The sequence below is a fragment of the Polypterus senegalus genome, chromosome 13 (genome assembly GCF_016835505.1).
Source record: "Polypterus senegalus isolate Bchr_013 chromosome 13, ASM1683550v1, whole genome shotgun sequence".
NCBI lineage: Eukaryota > Metazoa > Chordata > Cladistia > Polypteriformes > Polypteridae > Polypterus > Polypterus senegalus.
The window spans coordinates 18005551-18027783 of NC_053166.1; the positions used below are offsets into that span (position 1 = coordinate 18005551).

Genomic DNA, 22233 nt, shown 5'->3' on the forward strand with positions numbered 1-22233 from the left:
TACCCAATCATACCACGCAGTTAAGTTCCTGTGTGCTGATTGGCTCAGCGACAGAGTACCGAATTCGAATCCGCTGCGTTAACCAGGAAGTCTCGTCTCGCTCATTCAGCATCAGCGTGTTTCGTTGTGTAAAGAGTTAACTTTTGTGCATTTTCTTGCAGAAGAATAAAAGATTACAAAGGGTTTATGCTGCATAACTGTGCAGGAAATGTTTATAAGAGTGTGGGAGAGTTTATTAGTGCTTAAAATATCTAAATATAAACATATGGTTTTTACTTTGCGGATATTCACCTTTCGCGGGGGGTTCTGGAACGTAACCACCGTGATAGGTGAGGGATGACTATAATGCTTGTAGTTAATTAGATGTATTGTATTCTTTACTCCAACAGTTGGCGTGCTACAAACATTAACACTGCTTTTACAGATGCCAATTGGCATATCACACGGATAGACACACAGATACACAGACGCTGGTCCCTTCTCATTTTTTGGTGATCCTACCTTCCCCGCCATTTGATACCACGTGCAGTCTGTCATAGACGGTACTTAAAGCAGGCATGTGTGTGAGGGATATGTGCCCGGTGGTATACTTTACCACATAAATAAAGATTCTGATTCAGTGCCACACATTTAGAAACCCAGTGTTTCAGGCTAGTGACCCGCAAACCTGGGCAATTTAATCTTCTCTTTAACATGGATTACATTAGAGTCAAACAACATTACTTCAGAGATTTGATTTAATAGTTTCTGAAATCCCACTTTATTCTAGTTAGTATCAAAAAATTGACTTGCCTTTAACATTAAACAATAGGCTTATGCAGCACTAACCACATCAGAGGATCAATGTGCGCTATAGATTTTACTGTCCAAACGCTTCATAAGGCTTTGGCTGTCTAAAATGGCAACTCCATTTAAGAGGCAATCATTGCTAACTGCCTCTTTTTTATATAAAAAAATCAATACCGACTTACCTGTTAAAGTGCCAAGTGTGAAACCTCAGCTCCCCAGCTTTCAAAATAATTTGAATACGATTACTGTTTTAATAAGCCAATCATGGTGCATAGTGGGCCATCAGCACTGAAAGCCTAATGTGCCAGGTTCTAAAAGAAAGAAAAAGTGCGCGGTGTGAAATCTTGCATTACATTTAAGTAGAAAAATCTGATTTATTGTAACGTTATGCATTAGGATTCACTTTTTTAAATTAAATTAATATACTGCCGTGCATTCATCTCTTAAATTTGACACATTAAAGGTCATTTAGCTAATAGAGAAAGAAAAATGCAGGTGTATGACAACCCTGACAAAATAAAAAGTCCTCACTTCAACACAAAATAACACATAAGAAAAGCCTGCTAATGCCGAGTCCTTCACTTATGGCACCTTTACACAAAAGAGCCTTATTCAGTGCCAGTCCATTTTAGAGCCAGCTTCATCCAAGTCGGGGTGGCAGTGGAAGCAGAAGCCTGTCCTGGCGGCACCCAAGGGCAAGGCAGGAATCAACCCTGAGTTTGGGGAATGTGTCAAGAAATGAAAAATATGACAATGAAATCGGCAAGTGGATGAATACACTACTGCTTTGTCCTGGCAGGAAATCACATACAGAATTCAAATCAATGAATTTGATAAACATCTCTTTTGATAAACTGTAAAAACTGTAAACACATACATAAATAAGAACAATAAGAAACAAGCAAGAAATTAAATAAATTCATGCAGAAATCAATACTTAGATACTTGTAATTGATTGTTTGCATTTTGTTTTTTATTACTGCTGCTTATGCACTTTTCTAATTAGTTCTATTTGTTTTTGTCTATAATGATAGAGTGAGCTTTACAAGTTACAGCAGAATTAATGTGAAAATTAAAAACATCATTAAGTTTAATATAAATCTTGGTTATAATTTTAGGTTTCATTTTAGCCATCGCAGTAAAATATGTTACATACACTTTATTTGTAAACATACTAATTGAATTGCTCTTTATTTGTATTAATTAACATTATAAATGTTTCTAATTTAACAACTCTATAGGTGCAGTTGTATAAACTTCCATCCATTCATTTTCTGAACCCAGCTAATTCTAGAAACAGATCCATAGAGAGAGAGAGAGACATGGAAAGACACGATATAACAGAGAGATATGAAATACACTATATGACTGATAGAGGGATGTGAAAGGCAATATATAATAGAGAGATGGATGGGCAGATAATAATAATAGATAGATAGATAGATAGGAAAGGCACTATATAATAGATAGATAGATAGATAGGAAAGGCACTATATAATAGATAGATAGACAGATAGATATGAAAGGCACTATATAATAGATAGATGTGAAAGGCACTATATAATAGATAGATAGACAGATAGATATGAAAGGGACTATATAATAGATAGATAGATGTGAAAGGCACTATATAATAGATAGATTGATAAATAGATATGTTTTTTACATAGAAGGGTAGAAAAGATATTAAAAAAACAGTAGAATGGGACAAAAGGTAGTAATGAACCCTAGATGGGGCACACCTTAGCACTTACTGTAGTTATCTGAACCTGCTTATTCTAGTGTGTGTATATAGACACCTGCAAAATGTATTTGTATACATAAATAGATTTTTGTCTCTGTGACTCTATGTGTATTTACACACAATATAAATTTGTCCCATACAGAGACCAGGGTGGGTTTCTGCTGTCTATACTATGCTAGGCTATATATTAGTCATATTTACCAACACCAGTGCTGTAGATTTGTATATAAATCCATGCATATGACAGACAGAAAGAGAAAATTAGTCCCTAACTCCCAATATTTTGTTTGTGTGTTTATATATATATATATATATTTACATGAGTGGTAAGATTACTTTTGCAAAGATCCATTAAACTGTTTAAATTAGAGAAAGATAATTCTGTGCTGAAAAATAAGAAATGATTACAAACTAACACCAAGCCTACTGAAATTCCATAACGTGTGAATAAAGGATCACCAGCTAGAAATCAGTATCTTTCAATTTTTCCTTATGAAATTAATTTTCATACTTCATACACACACACACACACACACACACACACATATATATATATATGTATATATCCATTTTCCTAACCTGCTTATCCGGGGTAGGGTCTTGGGACAGCTGCATTCTATCCCAGCAAGCATATAGAGCAAGGCAGGAGCAGCCACTGGCAGGTCACGAGTCCATCGCTCGGTCAACACACGGACACATATTAGGGGCCAAATTAACAATGCCACTTCACCTAAACTTCATGCCTTTGGACTGTGGGGGGAAACTGGAGCAGGCAAAGGAAGCCCACACTGACACGAGGAGCACAAGCAGACTCCATGCAGAGATCACCTGGGACGTGAAACCCAGTTTCTGTATTACAAGGTACATTTTTATTAAATTCTGCAATATATAAAACATTAATACTGCATCTCTAGGTTCTCAGGCATGTATATATATTAAAATAAATAAATAGCCATTATTTTAATTTTATGTTTATGTGGCTAAGAATCTGAATTAGTATCTGGAAGGTTGTTGTTTGGTTCAAATCCCATTACTGCCTGAAAGGATCCTATTACATGGGCCCTTGAGCAAGGCCCTTAAACTTATAATTATTCCGAGGGTGCTGTACATTGGCTGACCCTGTGCTCTGACCACTGAAGGTCATGCAAAAAATCAGTTTCCCCTCAGGGATTTATGTATATAAATTTGTGTTTGTATGTGTGTGTGTGTATATATATACTGTATATATATATATACACACACAGAGAGACATGTTTATATATATATATATATATATAAACATGTGAAATGTATAAAATATCAAATTGAGAAGCACAAAGACTGCCCTTAGGTTTATGAAACCTGTAAAAAAAACAATCCCACCTCATACACCACTGCCCATCACTAACCAAAATGACTTCAATAACCAGAAAATAAATCCTTGTAGCTCCCTCTTTATAAAAAGTGTTTGATGGGAAACCAAGCCTGCTGTGGTTTTGCAGAAACCAAATCTGTCAAGAATATGAATTAGTGTGGGGTTTTAGGAATCCCGCTGTTGTGTTTGTAGGTACGATGTGTATCTTAATTCATGTCATACATTACGATCAATCTAATATTTTTTTTCTTCTTTACCAGATGGCTGCCCTGATCTGTGCAATGGCAATGGGAAATGCACCCTCGGTCAAAACAGCTGGCACTGTGTCTGTCAGACCGGCTGGAGAGGGTCTGGATGCAATGTTGCCATGGAAACCTCTTGTGCTGATAACAAGGATAATGAGGGAGGTGAGAAACATACATCATATTCTTTATACCCTTAAGAAGTATGAGCTCTGAATAGTGTGATCATAATTTAATTTACTAGAGGGAAAGAAAACTCTTATTTATTATGTAGTAGTTTCATTAATGTTGTCTTTTTAGTAGCAAGACATTTTATCCTTCTTTAAGTCCTTAATTATGTTGCTTTGGAAAAGAGTATTATGCCAGAAGGGTCACTAAAGATTTCCATTTTACAGCAGAGCTTCTTCTTTGTCATGTTTGCATTAAACCGGAGCTCTGGTGTTTAAAGCGGACAACACTCAAGCTCGTCTTCCCCCTGTTAAAATGCGATGAGTTGCTTACTGAAGTGTCCATCTTATTACGCCTGCCAGCTGATCTCTGAAGCATGGCACAGTTTAACCTCAAGCACCTGTGTAGAAAGACTCCAGGAAAAAATATAAAGAGCCGCATTACAGGATGCATAAGATTGCAGCAATCTGTTCTGTGAGGCCAGCGTCTTTTGTGGGCAGAGCCATGCTGGCTACTGATGAACTTTGTGCGGGTGAAGGTGTATTATGTTTCTGTCGATTTTCTACTTTCATTTTTCATGGGTATTTAAATGTATTTTCGTTGAAAGGGAGTGTGTACGCTTGGGTCTGACATTGCATTTGCACTGCTAACCAGGACGAATGTAAGATGTCCACTTTCTGTGTGCCCAAGAAGAGTTTTTGGGAGTGTCATTAGGTCTAGCTGCTGCTTGCTAAAATGACAGGAAAGAAACCCTAATGTTTTGGACGCACTTTGCCTGCTTCAGTTTAACTGCACACCCCTCCCTTTTTCATCCCATTCTTGTTTTCAGGAAAGAAGATTTTGAAGCATTTTATTATATTTAATAGATCTGGATGTCATCCGCTGTTTTGGAGAATTAAGTGCTCGAGAGTAATTTATCTCCTGTGACACGGTGAATGAAAAGAAGGAAATGATGGTGGTGGTGGTGGGCAGGTGTAGTTAACGTACGAAGCTGTAACTTGGAAGGCTGGCAATACATTTCGCTGAGCCCGTACCAGGCAATATTATATGCCAGGATGAAAAGTTTACAAATGCTAATTTGATTAATTTTTTTTTCTTCATGAAAAAGCTAACTACTTCCATGTACTTGTCTGCCAATGCCAGTTGGCCTGAAGTGTTTTTGATTCTTGTTCTTCGTGAGAAGTGGAGAGGCTGAGCACACATTTGGAAAAAGATGTCAGGCTGAAGCCGCTTGAAGGGTTTGCATTGTGTGTGTGACTTCAATCACTGAAGAGCAGGTCATAAAAAGGAGACACAACATAGTGAGAGAGCTGGGGTACCACCTTAGAGACCCCTGTATAATTTGAAGGAGGGCATGATAATGCAGAATGCAAAAATTTGTGGAGATGTCCTTTCCAGACACCAGTTCAGGACAGAACTGGGAACAAGATGGATGGTTCCTGGGTTATGCAGTCTCTTGGCAGAAAGGGGTGGGTCAGTGAGGGTGGACAACGGAAGTCATATCAGCGATGGAGTGGCTGTCAGTCCTTCATTCTAAAAGGGGAGGAAGAGAGAAAGCATTAGACCACAGTGCCAACCCTTGGTGCAGCAGGTAATTAACTTCACCAGAGCCCTTAAGCCGTCACCCATGTGCACTCGTATGACAAGGTCCACCAATTATAAAAGTAGTGCAAAACCATGCCCACCCAGGAGGCCCGCACTTTTTTGCCAAGTTAAGCCTGGCTAAGGAAATTGTTAAGAATCTTTCTCACTCTACAATAGTAGGACAATTCAGTCTTCTTCTTCTTCTTCTTTTCTTCCTCTTTTCTCACTTCTTTGTAGGGTCAATGTGCTTGATCAACCTTCCCCATTCAGCTCAGCCCTGCACCTCCTGACCAGTCTGACCCTCTTCCTTCAGATCTTCTTTTACCTTACCTTACCCATCAACCTCCGCTTTGGTCTCCCTCGCTTTCTCTTCCCTTGGACTTCCATTCCCATCACTCTTTTTCCCACATCTTCATTGTATCTCTTCATCACAAGTCCATACCATTTCAATCTACTTTGCTGGTTTCTCATTGTGTCCATTTTTTGTAACTCCGCACATCCATTTCAACGTTTTCATTTCTACCACATCTAACTTCTTTTCCTGTGGTCCCTTTACTGCCCATGTCTCAGCTCCATACATCATGGCTGGTCTTACCACTTCTTACCTATAACCTTTTAATTATTCAATCACCCAGTACTCCTGATACCTTCTTGCAATTGTTCCATTCCCATTGCTGTCAATGATTTATCTCTGCATCTAATTCTCCATATTGGGCTACCACTGATCCCAGATATTTAAACTTCTCCACCCCTTTCAAGAACTCTCCCTGAAGGCTAACTTCTAAATCCTGATCACCATTAACCCTCATATATTCCATCTTCTTCCTATGTATCTTCAGTCCTCTGTCTTCCAGAGTCCTCCTCCATTCTCCTACCTTCCTCTCCAGTTCCTCTTTTCTGGTGCTACACAAAACAATGTCCTCAGCAAACAGCCTGCACCGAGGGTTAATTGGTCTTTTGTCCCATGGATTGACACTTGACACTTAACCAGATCAAAGAGGCAGGAACATGAACAAGAACCCTGGTGCAGACCTACTTGAACTGGGATCTTGTCTGGTACCCCAGCACTGTTTTTAACCCGAGTCCTCATTCTCTCATACATATCCTGGACAATCCTCACAAACTTCTCTGATCCTATTTTCTCTCTCATGCACCTCCAGACCTCTTGACATGTATTGTATAGTGCCTTTCACATTATCTATCTATCTATCTATCTATCTATCTATCTATCTATCTATCTATCTATCTATCTATCTATCTATCCTTTCACATCTTTCTATCTATCTATCTATCTATCTATCTATCTATCTATCTATCTATCTATCTATCTATCTATCTATCTATCTATCTATCTATCTATCTATCTATCTATCTATCTATCTATCTATCTATCTATCTATCTATTTGTCTGTCTGTCTGTCTATTTATTTATTATATAGTGCCTTTCCTATCTATATGGCTATCTATCTAACAAAAAAAAGAGATGGAGTGGTTATTTATTTGATGATGACTCCAATGGGAGAAAGACAGCTCTGTGTAGAATTCTATCCTACTTGAGCTCCTGGTCTTAACTTATGACCACCTTCTGGGTGAGATGGATTTTATAGAAGAAGTGGGATGATGGGTAGAAGTGATGTCAGTGTCCATCAGATGTAAGCCCCCATTCTAGGTCCACCTGATATTGAGTTAGAGCAGGTGCTACATTTAAATTGTTCCCCGTATTTTTGATCAATCCCATTCCCGTAAGGCACACCTAAGTCCTGGTGTCTGACGGATGATACAGAAAGGCAGGAACTCATTAACGTAATAGATAATGTTTGACATCAAATTCTAACATCAGAGAAATGAAAAAATTGAACAGATTTTGAATTTGTTTTTTTAAAAAAAAAAGCATGTCTGAAGTGATTTGAAACTGTAAAAGTGACCAGTTTATCTACAAGATCAGCTGCTGGTCAGTCACTCAAGGCGCACGCGGTGTTTGGAGGAGAGCAGGCTCACTCCCACTTATTGAGGCAGAGAAGTACTTCACCGCAGTCCTCTAGATTTCTTGAAGAGCAGTTCTTCACACAATGGCACAGCACTCCTCTGCAGTGGCACTGCCATCTTCTTACTTCACTGCGTTTTGTGTTCTTTCATATCGCTGTAGCCTTTTCCACTTTCTTACATGCGTTCATAGTTTCCAGCTTCTGAGAGAGCCTCTCCATTCATTGCATAAAAGCAGTTCCATGGCAGCTGCTGACAGTTCGGAAAAGCACAGCAATTTGAATAGCTTTTATAACTGAAAATCTACTCTTGTGTTTCAAAAAAAAAAAGCGTATGTCACAACACTTTCAAACTGAACACATATGCAACAAAACCTGCGGCAATTATGCCTCTGAACTGCTTCGATTTTTCAAGGTGACATCGCTGGTCTGAGCAGCAGTGGGACTCACTCGAGGACTGATTATGGGTTGTAAGTTTGTTGATTGAACACTCTCAAGAATGGGATTTTTCACTTTATGTGACAGAACACAATCAGCAGAAACCGCGTCTCGTAATGCTGAAGCCAGACAGTAGGAATTATGAAAAGTTACTGATGCACAGACTGTTTCTTCTCGTCTTACTTGCTTTTTCCATTTTTTCCCCCAGTAATCCTGCTTTACATGCTATTTGTGCCTGGTGAGGAGGTGGCTGTTGTAGCTATTAAAATGCAACAGCTTCATGGCTGGCACTCATTTGATCGGCTGTGTATTTAAGCAACATAAAATGGGCAGACTTATTTGCTGTAGGTGCCTTCAGTATTTCCCCATTACGTGGGGCCATCATATTGTTTAGAATCAGCCCCCAATCTCCCGCGTTTTAATACTCGTCTATTAATAGTAAAGCTAAAAGTGCTGTACAAAATTAATAGGAAGTAAAGTGTATCTCCATAGTCCTCACTAAGGCTGGGCACTATAAAACAAGGCTGCATCACCTCTTGTTACTTCGTGATGTGTGATGTGCTGTATAAAATCATGAAGCAGTCACTCCGTCATTAAGTGCTCTTTGATTTGGCTCAAAATGTGAAAAATGCTAAATACAATCACAGTCACTCCACCTCTAAGTGCTTTTGAATATATTGAGTAGGTCAGGCTGAGTAAAACTGGCTCAAAATACAGTACAGATTAAAATTAACAGCAGTTATTTCATGGTAATCTGATTAGTGGCAGTTTTCATTATAAAAGCTACAGTATAAAATACAAGGGAAATGACTAGTGATAAATCACTCTGTGATGTTGCTAAGTTCACTGTTAAAAAGTACATTAAAAACAGACGGACTGGCTGTAGATGAGGAGTGTTAAAATAGCTCTTACTTTGAAGGATGCAATGATTATTATTAGCATTTTTTTTTATTATTACTAGCTGTGTTACCCATCTAAGAGATTTTAAAATCTAAGTAATCAACGAAAACCTCTGCATTAGCATTTGTAGTGCACCTTACAAAGCTGTCTCTGTTATATGCTATTTGGTATGAGATTCATAAAACTAGTAATAGTGTTGTTCTCCCTGTGTCTGCGTGGGTTTCCTCCTGGCACTCCGGTTTCCTCCCACAATCCAAAGACATGCAGGTTAGGTGGATTGGCGATTCTGAATTGGCCCTAGTGTGTGCTTGGTTTGTGTGTGCCCTGCGGTGGGTTGGCACCCTGCTCAGGATTGGTTCCTGCCTTGTGCCCTGTGTTAGCTGGGATTGGCTCCAGCAGACCCCTGTGACCCTGTATTCGGATTCAGCGGGTTAGAAAATGGATGGATGGATAATAGTGTTTGTGATGCATCTTGTGTTGGAATGACAAATACAATGCATATTTCACAGTTATATCCATTTGGTATGGTATCTTTAAAAGCATTTTTAATGTTTGTGATGCACCATCTGTTGGAATGTTTCTGATGTGCCATCTGTTGGAATAACAAGTGCAATGCATTTTATTCCTAAAAATGTTTGTGATGAACCCTCTGTTGGAATGACAAATGCAAAGTGTATGTCTCTGTTATATGCCATGTGGTATGGGATCTGTAAAAGCATTTTTAATGTTTGTGATGCATCCTCTGTTGGAATGTTTGTGATGCGCCATCTGTTGGAATGTTTGTGATGCGCCATCTGTTGGAATGACAAATTCAATGCATTTCATTTCTAAAAATGCTTGTGAGGAGCCTTCTATTGGAATGGCAAATGCAAAGTGTTTGTCTCTGTTATATGCCATCTGTTATGGGATTCATAGAATCATTGTTAATGTTGGAATGACAAATGTAATGCCCCTGTCTCTGATATAACCCATTTGGTATTGGATTCGTAGAATTAGTGTTAATGTTTGTGATGTGCCATCTTTTGGAATGACAGAGACATAGCAACTGGATGGACACACATACACTTATCCTTTTATTTAAGTTGTATTATTATTTTTATTATTATTATTTTTATTAGTAGTAGTAGTAGTAGTAGTATTCATACCATTATGCAAAGTGACATAACAGATTAGAATTCTTTTTAAAATTGAAACTGACTTTGGTTATATCGATTTGCTGAAGGTCACACAATGAGGCAGAGGCAGGAATTGAACCTTGTGGTTTAAAGTTAATTTCTTTAGCTATTATACCGTACCATTACCAAAGATGTAGAAATTGGATGCAAGGTGACATGTGATACTGTTAGGTTTGTTGTAAAATTCAGGAAGTATAAAGTACAGGTGTGTCTGAGGGATCTCTGTTCAACCATTCCAGCCAGGAATCCAGAATTATGGAGAGATCTATATAATTGATGAAAGTCCTCATTAAATAACTTTCACCTTCTCTGTTTGTGGTTTGGACATTGTGCTAGTCTATTTTTTCAACAAATAATCCAAACACGCTTGCTACAATAAACAAAATAATACCATTTATTCATAACATAAAGATAACAGATGATTATATGCAAGTACTGTATATACAATGAACCATAAAATACAACACAAAACATAGCTTAGTTTAAACACATAACTTATGAATTCTGATCTTCATGTTAATGTGGTCAAGATGGCTAAGTTCTTAGCTGGTTATTTAGTTTCTAGCATCTGATGGTGGCATTGATTTTCACACTACAAGTCTGCACAGCACAGCTTATGCCATCCTCCTCGGTGTGCCGCTCAGCTGCTCGCCTTTGTGATGTGCCACGAAATTGCACCGCACTATGCACCACTTCCATCTTGATAGCCGTGAAGTCCAGGACTGAAGCAGTGTTACTGGGATATTTAGGGAGCATGAAGTCCCTAAAGGGGTGGGGGTTGGTCTCCTGTGAAGTCCAGAAAGTGTCAAAGCAGTCAGGGGGAGGGGTAACCCGTGAAGTTTCATTCGTGTTAAAGCGTGTAGTTTTGTTTTGTGACATCTACAAGATGAATATTAACTGCAATAGCAAGTGCTAGGAGAAGAGGTGGGGGACTGAGTGAAAAATTGACTTTTACTTCCAGTACCAAAAATTTATGAAATGCTGATACCAAACCATTTTAAAATTTGGGTTGTTCTCCAGTACCTGTATACCATGCAGCACTACAAGACACAAACAATAGCTCACAGAATCGAAGGAGGTGTTGTAATACTACATTTTCTTTATGTCACTGTATCTGGACAATACTGTTATGAGTTTTATTCACATGTGCATGTTAACTGTGGCACACAGAGGCTCAGCAGTTAGAATTGCTGACCAAGCATTGGATTAGATAGCCAAAGACAACTGGAGGCTTGTGTAGTCAGCTTAAACACAGGTTAGGGTATTTCTGTCCTCTATCAGCACAAACCTTCTTTCCTTCTTGGGAGAATGAGAATCGACATGTAAGCACTATGATATTTCTGTATTTTGTGGGAGAGGAATTCAGCCCTTGTTTGGAAACGAGAAGACCAGCAAATGAAGCAAGAACCATATAAAAGGTCTGGACAGTGGCCAGACCCTTCGAGGCTGTGCCAACATAGGTGTTGGAAACCTCCCAGCGTAGGGACGGAAAAATGGCTGACTGTGTTGATCCAGATTCCCACCTGGATAAAGTCTGTCCATATGCCTCCTCGTCTGTAACTCGCGTAAAACGTCAGTAAATGTAAGCTAAAAGATATTTTGTCTCATGTGATTCTTGTACCGTAATCACTATGGGAGGTATATCGCCTTTTCTGGTATATTATGATATTGTTTAATTATTTAATAAGCCACAATATTAAAAGAACACATTTCCAAGAGAGCTAATGCCTCTGCAGGAAACATAATGGCGTAGTCGGCAGGATTGTGGCTACATTAATAATTATATTATTATATATTAATTATAATATTTTATATATATATTAAACATATGCTTACACTGATGAATGGGAGGCTCGGTAATAATATTTGATATATATATTTCGGATTGGTTGCGCGCACGGTCATGGACTCCGGCCGAGAATTAAAAACTGCCTTAACATGCCTGGCCTGATTAATTTATCCCATCAAAAGACAAGAGGCGGACTTGTCAAACTCGGCACAGTGCATGAGGCTGGAAAGAAAGCCCGACATCTGTCGGCGAATCGTGGTAGCGTCTGCTACCTACGGTATGAGAGTGAACTTTAAGGTTGGACTTTTAAGTTTAACGCATAAGTGGGACTAAAATTGGACAAAATAAATGGAATACAACAAGATTGAAACTGATGGCACGAGACTGGCTGTCCAGTAAAATGAAACGGCACTCACAGGGCAGCACAGATTAATTAATGGCCGTACGAAGCCCAAAATCTACCTAGAAAAGTAAATGCCGTGTTGGGAAACACGTATTTACAATAAATTACATCGCTAGCCTTTAGAAAACAATATTGAAGGCTATAAAGAACGGCGCGTTATTGTATATTAGTTGCGGCAGGCAGACAAGACATGCAGGCATTGCACTCACCTTGCCGTTTGCGTGGTAATCAGCGGAGCTGAAAAAACTTAAAGATGAAATCAAAGCAACAGCGATAGAATCCATAACGTCTCAATCACGATCGCTAAAATAATTTGTAGAAATCTTTAATGGCATCCAAGCAGCTCGATGCAAAAATACAAGCTTCGTCCACGTGTTACAAGCAGTCTAAAAGACGCCAGCTGTTTCTATCAGTCTACCTACAAGGGTAAAGGTTACAGGTTAAAGGTTTTGGCAAAACCCCCACCTATTTTGGTACTTTTAAGAAATTGCCGTGTGTTTAAACACACAGAAATAATTAAATTACCTTTTAAATATAGCTTAAATAACGAACATACTTTATAAGCTAATGTTTAAAAAGAATTTGTAAAACGGTGTACACATATAGCGCTAAAATGCAAAAGAGCTCGAACAACAAAGTGGAAAAAGAATAAATACATTTGGGGTTAAAACTTACAATAAGAACAATTGGTTTAAAGCAAATCAAAAAGAATGTCTCCACTTTTGTTTAAAACTTATAAACGTGCAAAACATTTTTTCTTTTAAACCCTGATCAAGTTTAAAGGAAAAATACTCTTTAATAATACTAAATAATAAGGGAGACAAGTTCTCACGGATATGTAGCATGTGCCCGATTGTGCATGAATGGAGGTTATGTATTTTGGGAACTCTTAAGGGAATGTATGGTGGCGCAGTGGTTAGCACACTTGCCCGGTGATATGAGATAAAGGTTCAAGCATGTATGTTTTCCTTGTTAAGTCAGAATATTCTTTGTGACCGCATAACTTTTTCTGGGAACACTTTCTTGTTGTGGAATTGTGCTGCGTGATTTCCTCGCGCGTGGATTTTCTTGTTGTCGCAGAATTTACGGATCGCCACGGGTAATACGTTACCCTCGTTTGACGCTGAGTCGTAATGTTCGCCACGAAAATTCCATGATCTGGAAAATAGCGCGTATGAAACTGAGGTAAGAAGCATTCCTAATATTTTCAGTAATATCAGCTTGCGGCCTGAGATGTTGTTTGATTAATAATAAGCATGAAGGAAAAGACGTGCTTAAGTATGTTGCATGGTGAAACCCTATAGATAAACAAAAAAGCACAACCTCGAGTGAGTTTATAGCACGTGTGCTAGAAATCGAGAACTTTATTCTGTGAATGAAGTATTGTTGTAAAGAGAACGTGAGTATGTGAATACATGTGAAAGAATGAAGCAATTGCCAAATACTGTGTGTAGAAATGACTGAAACGAGTGAAGGTTGATTGTCTGTTCTCTAGTGAACGAATTTCTGCTTTAGCTAAGTAATTCTACTTGGACATGAAGCAGAGTTTAGAATCTAGAAAAGAAAATAAAAGACGAATAAATTATTTTTATTCAGAGTCTGGGGTGGCAGATGCGTGTTTATGTCATTTGTACGTCTGTCTTTCTATGTTCGTCAGCTGACTAAGAATGTTAAACTGTAGAAATGGGAGACGTCCCATATAATAATATTCAAAGTTAAATGTAATACATGTGAATATCAATAGTGATCATGACTGGTGATTGATAACACAATCTGTGCCTGGTCTGTGTTTTGAAGCCTGCAAACAGATGCAGAGTTTAAATAACGCCATGACTTATTGACCTCGACGAATCTCAGAATAGCTTGTAACATGGTCAGTTAAAGAGAAGAATTTTCAAATCTGAATTTCATGAAAAGTGTTATAAGCATAAAAGTTGCATTTAAAATCTATAGATGTTCTTTTTCTCCAGATTCAGCAAATCCACTGACCAACGGATGGAAACACAAACTATGTTTCTATACAAGTTGCAAAAAATAGCTTAATAGCAAGTTTGGGCATAGCAATTAGAAATAATCTAATCGAAGGATAGTGAATATTTATCAATCATAAATTAATGAATAGCAGCTATTAGAATAATTTTCTTGCATGCTGATTTAGTGCAAGTGTTAAATGTTTTAATGACAATGCAAACAAATGAACACTAGACTGATTTCATTCTTTGAAAGAACAGTATAGAGGGTTTACATATTTTGATGTATGACAAATGATTATTATTATCACTTCAGTAATTACAAAATGTATTAGAATGAAATACATGTATTGATTTGTTTCTGTAAGTGATTAATTTTAGAAGAGTTGTTATTGCATCAATGTATTAGTTAATGCTCAGTGATAATGCACACAGCTCAATGGATTATGCAGTTATACATTAGAAGCATTAGTCTATATGAACTGTTATAAAATCTTACAGATTTTGTCTTTTAATAAGATGAGCTATATGATATGGATGTTATAAGATATTTTTGTTTAACACTTAAATTCAGATATGTAACATCCTGTTATAATGTAGGCAATGTGTGAATTTTGTGTAATGTATGATGATCCTACTGAAGAAACATTGTCACTAGCATAGTTTAAATGTATTACTCTATTTCTTGCTGTTATTTTATGAGACTGAACTGCGGGTCTAGAATTGTCATTTATAATGCTGCATTTGTATGATACATATGATTGGGAAATAATTGCTTTATGTTATGTATTTGCTCTACCTTCCACCCTTCTCTAGTTAGCATAGCAAGTAGCTTACGTTTAGCCACTCAATTTAGTGGTTAAAGCCTCTCCATTCAGTGGTAAAGTTTCATGAATGAAGTAACAGGTGGTGTATATACAAACGAAGATTTACAGAGACTGTACTGCGCTAATGACTTTTAATCTGTTGCACATACCTGAGAATAGCTGGTGAAGAAACACTTGCTTTCCAGAGGAACGGAGTAAAGAACTAAAGAAAGATTGCAAGTCCAGCTACTCAGATTTGATGCCATGAACTAAGACAAGTTTTATGGACTGTGGCAGGGACAGGCTGTAGCCACTGAGGTGATGTGACAGCTGTTGAAGGCTCCCATGAATGACCACTGAATACAGTGCAAGCTTAGAGGGAAGTGAACCTCTGCTAAAAGGGACAGTCACCATGTGTTCATCTTATGAGCTCCCTACTGATAAAAGGACTGTTTACTTTCTGTTCCAGTAACAACAAACTTTAGTGCCTTGAAGCAGTCACACTTTGTTCAGACGGATCTGCAAAGTTACCAATCTGCAAAGCCACCAAGAAAGAGACTTTGTTAACAAACCACTGAGTTGGACAAGGCATATATATATATAGTAAGTCTAGGAATATACTTGAAACTATTATAAGAAGGGCTCAAAGGTATGAGGATATGCATGATTTATCAATGATGTGAACTTGTAAATTGGTAACTTGGAATAGAACATCTGATAGTGAAGTTGGGGAGGATAACAGATAGTGAATGAACAATTATGCAATAATACTAGTTAAGAACAATTAATAATCATAGCAATGAAGCTAGAATAGCATCTGAGTTATGTTACAACTATTGTAACTCATAAAGGGATCAGACATCAAAGGGTGGGCACATCTAGCAACATATTGAAGCTAGAAATGATAGAAGTGCCAAAGAATAGTGTAATCCATCAAGATGCTATATAGGATTGTAATATAATCTGATGCTATGACACCCACTGCATGAATTCAGTAATATGTAGACACAACACAGACTATGTAAGAAATAACAGGGCAAAAATCTCCACTAACACCATTGATGAGATATCACTACTTGATAACAGCATGTTAAATGTAACTGTTTGTCCATGTTTACGCTGGTTTTAGATGAATGGTACAGAAGCTATAGTGATACTACATCTCACATGTCCGCAAATGACTTGAAATATTGACACTGTGATGGGGGATCAAGTACCTTTTGTTTTGTGGATATGACTTTCAAATATTGTTTTTTGTCACAGATCCAGTGACAAAGGGTGGCTTGTAATACTACATTTTTCTTTATGTCACTGTATCTGGACAATACTGTTATGAGTTTTATTCACATGTGCATGTTAACTGTGGCACACAGAGGCTCAGCAGTTAGAATTGCTGACCAAGCATTGGATTAGATAGCCAAAGACAACTGGAGGCTTGTATAGTCAGCTTAAACACAGGTTAGGGTATTTCTGTCCTCTATCAGCACAAACCTTCTTTCCTTCTTGGGAGAATGAGAATCGACATGTAAGCACTATGATATTTCTGTATTTTGTGGGAGAGGAATTCAGCCCTTGTTTGGAAACGAGAAGACCAGCAAATGAAGCAAGAACCATATAAAAGGTCTGGACAGTGGCCAGACCCTTCGAGGCTGTGCCAACATAGGTGTTGGAAACCCTCCCAGCGTAGGGACGGAAAAAATGGCTGACTGTGTTGATCCAGATTCCCACCTGGATAAAGTCTGTCCATATGCCTCCTCGTCTGTAACTGCGTAAAACGTCAGTAAATGTAAGCTAAAAGATATTTTGTCTCATGTGATTCTTGTACGCCGTAATCACTATGGGAGGGATATCGCCTTTTCTGGTATATTATGATATTGTTTAATTATTTAATAAGCCACAATATTAAAAGAACACATTTCCAAGAGAGCTAATGCCTCTGCAGGAAACAGGTGTATTCACGGTTTGGATCCTATTGACTTTGGCAGGCCAGTGATTTGTCCCAGTTTCTTCAGGGTCGTTTTTTTCTGGCAGACGTGAAAGGATGTTTTTTATTCAGAATCTCTTCTCCTTCTTTGCCTTGCTTGCACCTTCTGGTTGAGGGCAGTATTACAGTTTGTATGTGAGGGCTCACAAACAGCGGTCCTCTTTTGCTAGAATAAAATTTACATCTGCTGGGTGGTCAGTGATCAGTCGATTACTCTACTTTGGAGGACAAATGTGTGGCTTTACATACACTCTGTGTTGCTCGTGCGTCGTGTTTTACTTAAGCAAGGTTTGGACTCGTGGCACCATCGTGTAACTCTGCTAGAGACGGCCCTCTGTGTTTACGGTTCAGCACCAGGTCTTCTTATGGAGTAACACAGAACATTTTAGCCTTGTTGTGGCCATTATTATTATCATTATTATCATTAGTAGTAGTAGTAGTCATATTTATTAGTAGTAGTAGTAGCAGTAGTAGTGAAGTTTATTATTATTAGTAGCAGTAGTGGATGTAGTAGTAATAATATTCATTATTATCATTATTATTATTATTAGTAGCAATATTTATTCATATTATCATCATTGTTATTACTAGTAGTAGTAATATTTATTATAATTAGTAGTAGCAGTAGTAATAGTAGTTGTAGTATTGAAGTTTATTATTATTAGTAGCATTAGTAGTAGTAATATTTATTATTATTATTATTATATTACTGTAGTAGTAGTATTTATTATTATTATCATTATTTGTAGCAATAGTAGTAGTAGTGAAGTTTATTATTATTATTAGTAGTAGTAGTAGCAATATTTATTCATATCATCATCATCCTTATTATTACTAGTAGTATTAGTAATAGTTATTATTATTATTATTATTAATAGGAGTTGTAGTAGTAGTATTTATTATTATTATTTGTAACAGTAGTAGTAGTAGTGAAGTTTATTATTATTAGTAGTAGTAGCAATATCTATTCATATTATCATCATCCTTATTATTACTAGTAGTAGTAGTAGTGAAGTTTGTTATTATTAGTAGTAGTAATATTTATTATTAGCATTATTAGTAGTAGTAGTAGTATAAGAATTGTTGTGTCACGTGTCATGAGTGATACTGTTGGCTATATAAAGTAACAAAGAATAATAGTGCATTGATATCTCAGACCATTATTTTCATTATTATTATTATTATTATTATTATTGTTATTATTATTATTGCTTCTAATTAGGCCTTTGTTTACAAAGGAAACAGTACAAAATTTCACAGTTACGTGTGATGTGTGCTTGTTTGTTTGCCTATTTATTTATTGTTAAAATGAAACTTCTTATAAGAAATACTAATGTAGGGGGTTCAGGGAGGGGACTTGGGGGCTCAAGAAGAAGGTTCCTCTTAGGACCCCAGTTTAGCCAGTGGTGACACTGGGCGCAAGGCCAAATCAAGTTGGATTAATGTTTGTGTGTCTGTCTGTCTGTCTGTCTGTCGTGCAGTGGAGAGGCCGTCTCTGATTCCTACTTGTGTTGTGCTGTCCCTCCATGATTCTGTATTGAAATAGTGAGTTTGGAAAAAGAGTGCCTGATGGCGGTGCTCACTTGACTGACTGAGGCTGTCTTCTCTTTTTATTGAAATGTTCCTTATAATTAGTTGGCTGACACTTTTATCCAAATTGACTTTCACCGTCAGAGATACATTTCTTTTGTTTTTTTTCCAATTGGAGCACCAGCAGGTGAAGTGACCTCCTCGTGGTCACTCAATGTCAGTAGCACTGACACATCCTCAGGGTCTGTAGTTCAAAGCCTTGACCATTACACCGCACTGCCTGATTTAATGTGAAAATAACTTAAACAGTGGCATGTTTTGTAAGTTATATGTTCCGATCTTATAGACACTAGACAATGCACAAACGGACTGGTTCAGTGTAAAGTGCCTTGTAACTGATCTTGTAACTCATTTTGTGGACATTTTTTATAATAGTAGTTTAAATAATCAGTTTTGTTGCATTGAATTCTCATGGTATTCCACTACAGATTTTGAGTATGTATATTATCTGTAGTGTGCCATCGTTTTTATGCAGGAGGTTCCTTCATTTCCTTTAGTCTTTTGAAAGTGCGCGTCCTTTTCACAAGAAGGACATAACCGTGCCAAAGTAAGTCTGAGACCGACGTGCTGATTTATTCTTTGGCTTTCACAGTTTGGGTTTTGTTAAAACACTGAAGGAGTGAATGAACATCAAGAACTGGTGAGAGAGCAGCAAACGCCACAAACTCTGGCAGCCACTCACTGTGGTGCTGCCCAGATCAACCTGGACCTGCCCGTCCTGGAAAGCTTGAAACACGAACTGCAGAAAACGGCAAACAAACCGTGAGAGGCTTTCGAAAGCGAGCTGTTGCTCTCCGTCGGTACACATTCTTACAGAGTCGCAGATCAATTACCCTCTCAGCCTGCCATTCCGCTCTCTTCTCGACTGTTTCTTCGGTGCTTTTCCCGAGTTGCTAGGCTACGGGGCTCCTCGGCAGAGTGTGTGTGTGTGTTTTTGTTTTTTCCAGTTCGGTTAATGCCAACGATCGGCGTGCACGGATCTTAGCAATTAATTAATGAAGAACTAGTTTTAGCATGAAGTGCTTTTGTGGTGATTTTCTTCTGGTGTTTTTTATAAAGTATTTGGCTCATGATAATACCTTCAGAACCCCGCAGACCTAACGTGTATCAAGTTATTGAGTATTTACCGGCTTCATACTGTTTTTCAGAAATTAAAGTACAATCCGTTATTCCTGCCGTCTTCTTTGGCAAACAAGCAGTCGGCTATATTGCACATCAATTATGGCCTAATGTTCTTCGATAAATGTGTTCCCATCTTTACAATTTATGCCGTTTGAGTGGCACAGCTCGTCCTTACTGAGACAGACTTTCCACTTTCTTCAGGTACACAGAACCTTTTAATACCATTAAAGTGTTTTTTTAATACTTCAGAATCTTTTCGATTTTAACAAGCATGTTGCCTTGATTTTAATCAATTAGCCAACCCAAGCAATTCAGAAATTGTTTGCTGTATTACGTATATCCGGTATCATAAAGAAAATTTCACACAAAAAATCATTATTTAACATCTATTTTAAACAACGAATAAAGGAAGTAGCTCAATAGATTGATAGATAAGGAAAGAGAACTAATTAAAACATTGAAAAATAAAAGAATAATTAACAGCAGAGCCGGACCGACATAACGTGACTGTCTAGGGCGCTGCTACCCGCTGGACGCCGTTTCTGAAAGTAAAAGTGCGCACGCTCTGTACACCAAAGGACGCGCGCCCTTTAAACCCAGCGGTATTTACACAAAGAGACGCCGTTCGCACTACTGAGAGGCGCGCGCACTGGACACCTGTCGAACTCTGACGTATCTGATTGGGCGCTGCCACCCGCTGGGCGCCGTTTCTGAAAGTAACAGTGCGCTCGCTCCATACTATGAGGGGCACGCACTCTTTTATACGGCGGACTTTAATGAAGGTTACAAAGGTTCCACGTTTGCTCTACTGATGGTGCAGGCGCGCGCTTCTGACCTCGAGAGGGAAACACAGACCGTCGAAGTATAACAGTATCGACCACCCGCTACAGACAACGAGGGGCAACCTCCGTCCACCCTGCCTAAGTCCGACACTTCCGCATACCAAAAAATTAGATAATAATAATGTAGTATGGATGTTTGTAATAGGATAAAAACTAAATGCTCTAAAATGTCTCTAAAGGTAAGTCAAATGGTATGTTTAGATGGACGGGAAAGACAGAAACAAATGTAAAAAAAACCTTAAAATACTTCAAAGCGTGCTGTTTTCTAGGATAGCCCTAGTAAGAAGTAATATAGGCCTATATATATATATATATATATATATATATATATATATATATATATATATACCATGAACTAGTCATAAAAGTTTATAAAATTATAGTAGTCGGGCAGTCCAGGGTGCCCCAGGCAAGAAAATCTGTCCAATCACACCATCATACTCAGAAACACACACGCACAATGCTAATAACACAGGTTAATCACTAATTTAATAAAAATAAATAAATAAATGTAAATAGAATAATTACAATAATACTATAACAGAAGAACCTTTTTGCATGTAAATTGTGTATGTACCAAAACATACAAAAACTTAATATCCTTATATATAATTTGATACTATCCGTATGTATGGTGTTCATGTCAATACCTCGACTCAATACAAGTTACAACCATGCAATGGGACTCTGCCTATGTAATTAGAACATAATGTGGCAAACGTGGACACGGTATTGTATGATTGGCTAAGAATGTTCGAATGCTTCAGTGACGCCGCTGGACGGCCGAGTATAGTAAGTCGGTGTTGGTTTGAGCAGATAACAGTAAGTTCGGTTGCGTTTTGTAACATTGGTTTGGTGGGGCGTACTTTCCAGGACTAACATCGTCGACTGACTTAAACCTTTCGACAGCTCCGGAACCGTAAGTAATTTAGAACGTGTCGCCATTTGCTTGGTCCGTCAAAATCTATCTTTGGGCAGTTCGGTTTTGGCATCCGTACTTCTGACATCCATTGGCAAACTGAGTAATGACAGCTGGGTATTAACAACGGTCATTGTTTAAATTTTAGCCAATCTCAGATCTAAAATGACCACGCCAACATAATTATTACTCCGACTCTGATTAGAATCGTAAAATACGGTTTGTTTTGAAAATTTGTTTGCCGGAAAAAATCAAATGAGGTGCACCGAAGAGCTGAGTTGACGTCTCGCAGCCCCGTTTAAACAGAAAGCTCTTCATTACATCGGCCGAAAAGGTCTATTTTAAGCACAAATCAGTGCCATGATAACAAAATCATTTCAAAGACTTAAAAAACCAAATAATTCTTTGCAGAGAAAGTATGGATTTCACAAA

General features: G+C 37.9%; 1 protein-coding gene across 3 annotated transcripts in view; it reads left to right on the forward strand.

Annotated features, from left to right (window-relative positions):
- Positions 1–22233, forward strand: part of LOC120542238 (teneurin-2-like) — a 1685504-nt gene that overhangs the window by 1522651 nt on the left and 140620 nt on the right. For all 3 annotated transcript variants that reach the window (XM_039774544.1, XM_039774546.1, XM_039774547.1), the window contains one exon: positions 4148–4294. In XM_039774544.1, the coding sequence (XP_039630478.1) occupies positions 4148–4294 (147 nt within the window). The remainder of the gene's footprint in view (positions 1–4147; positions 4295–22233) is intronic.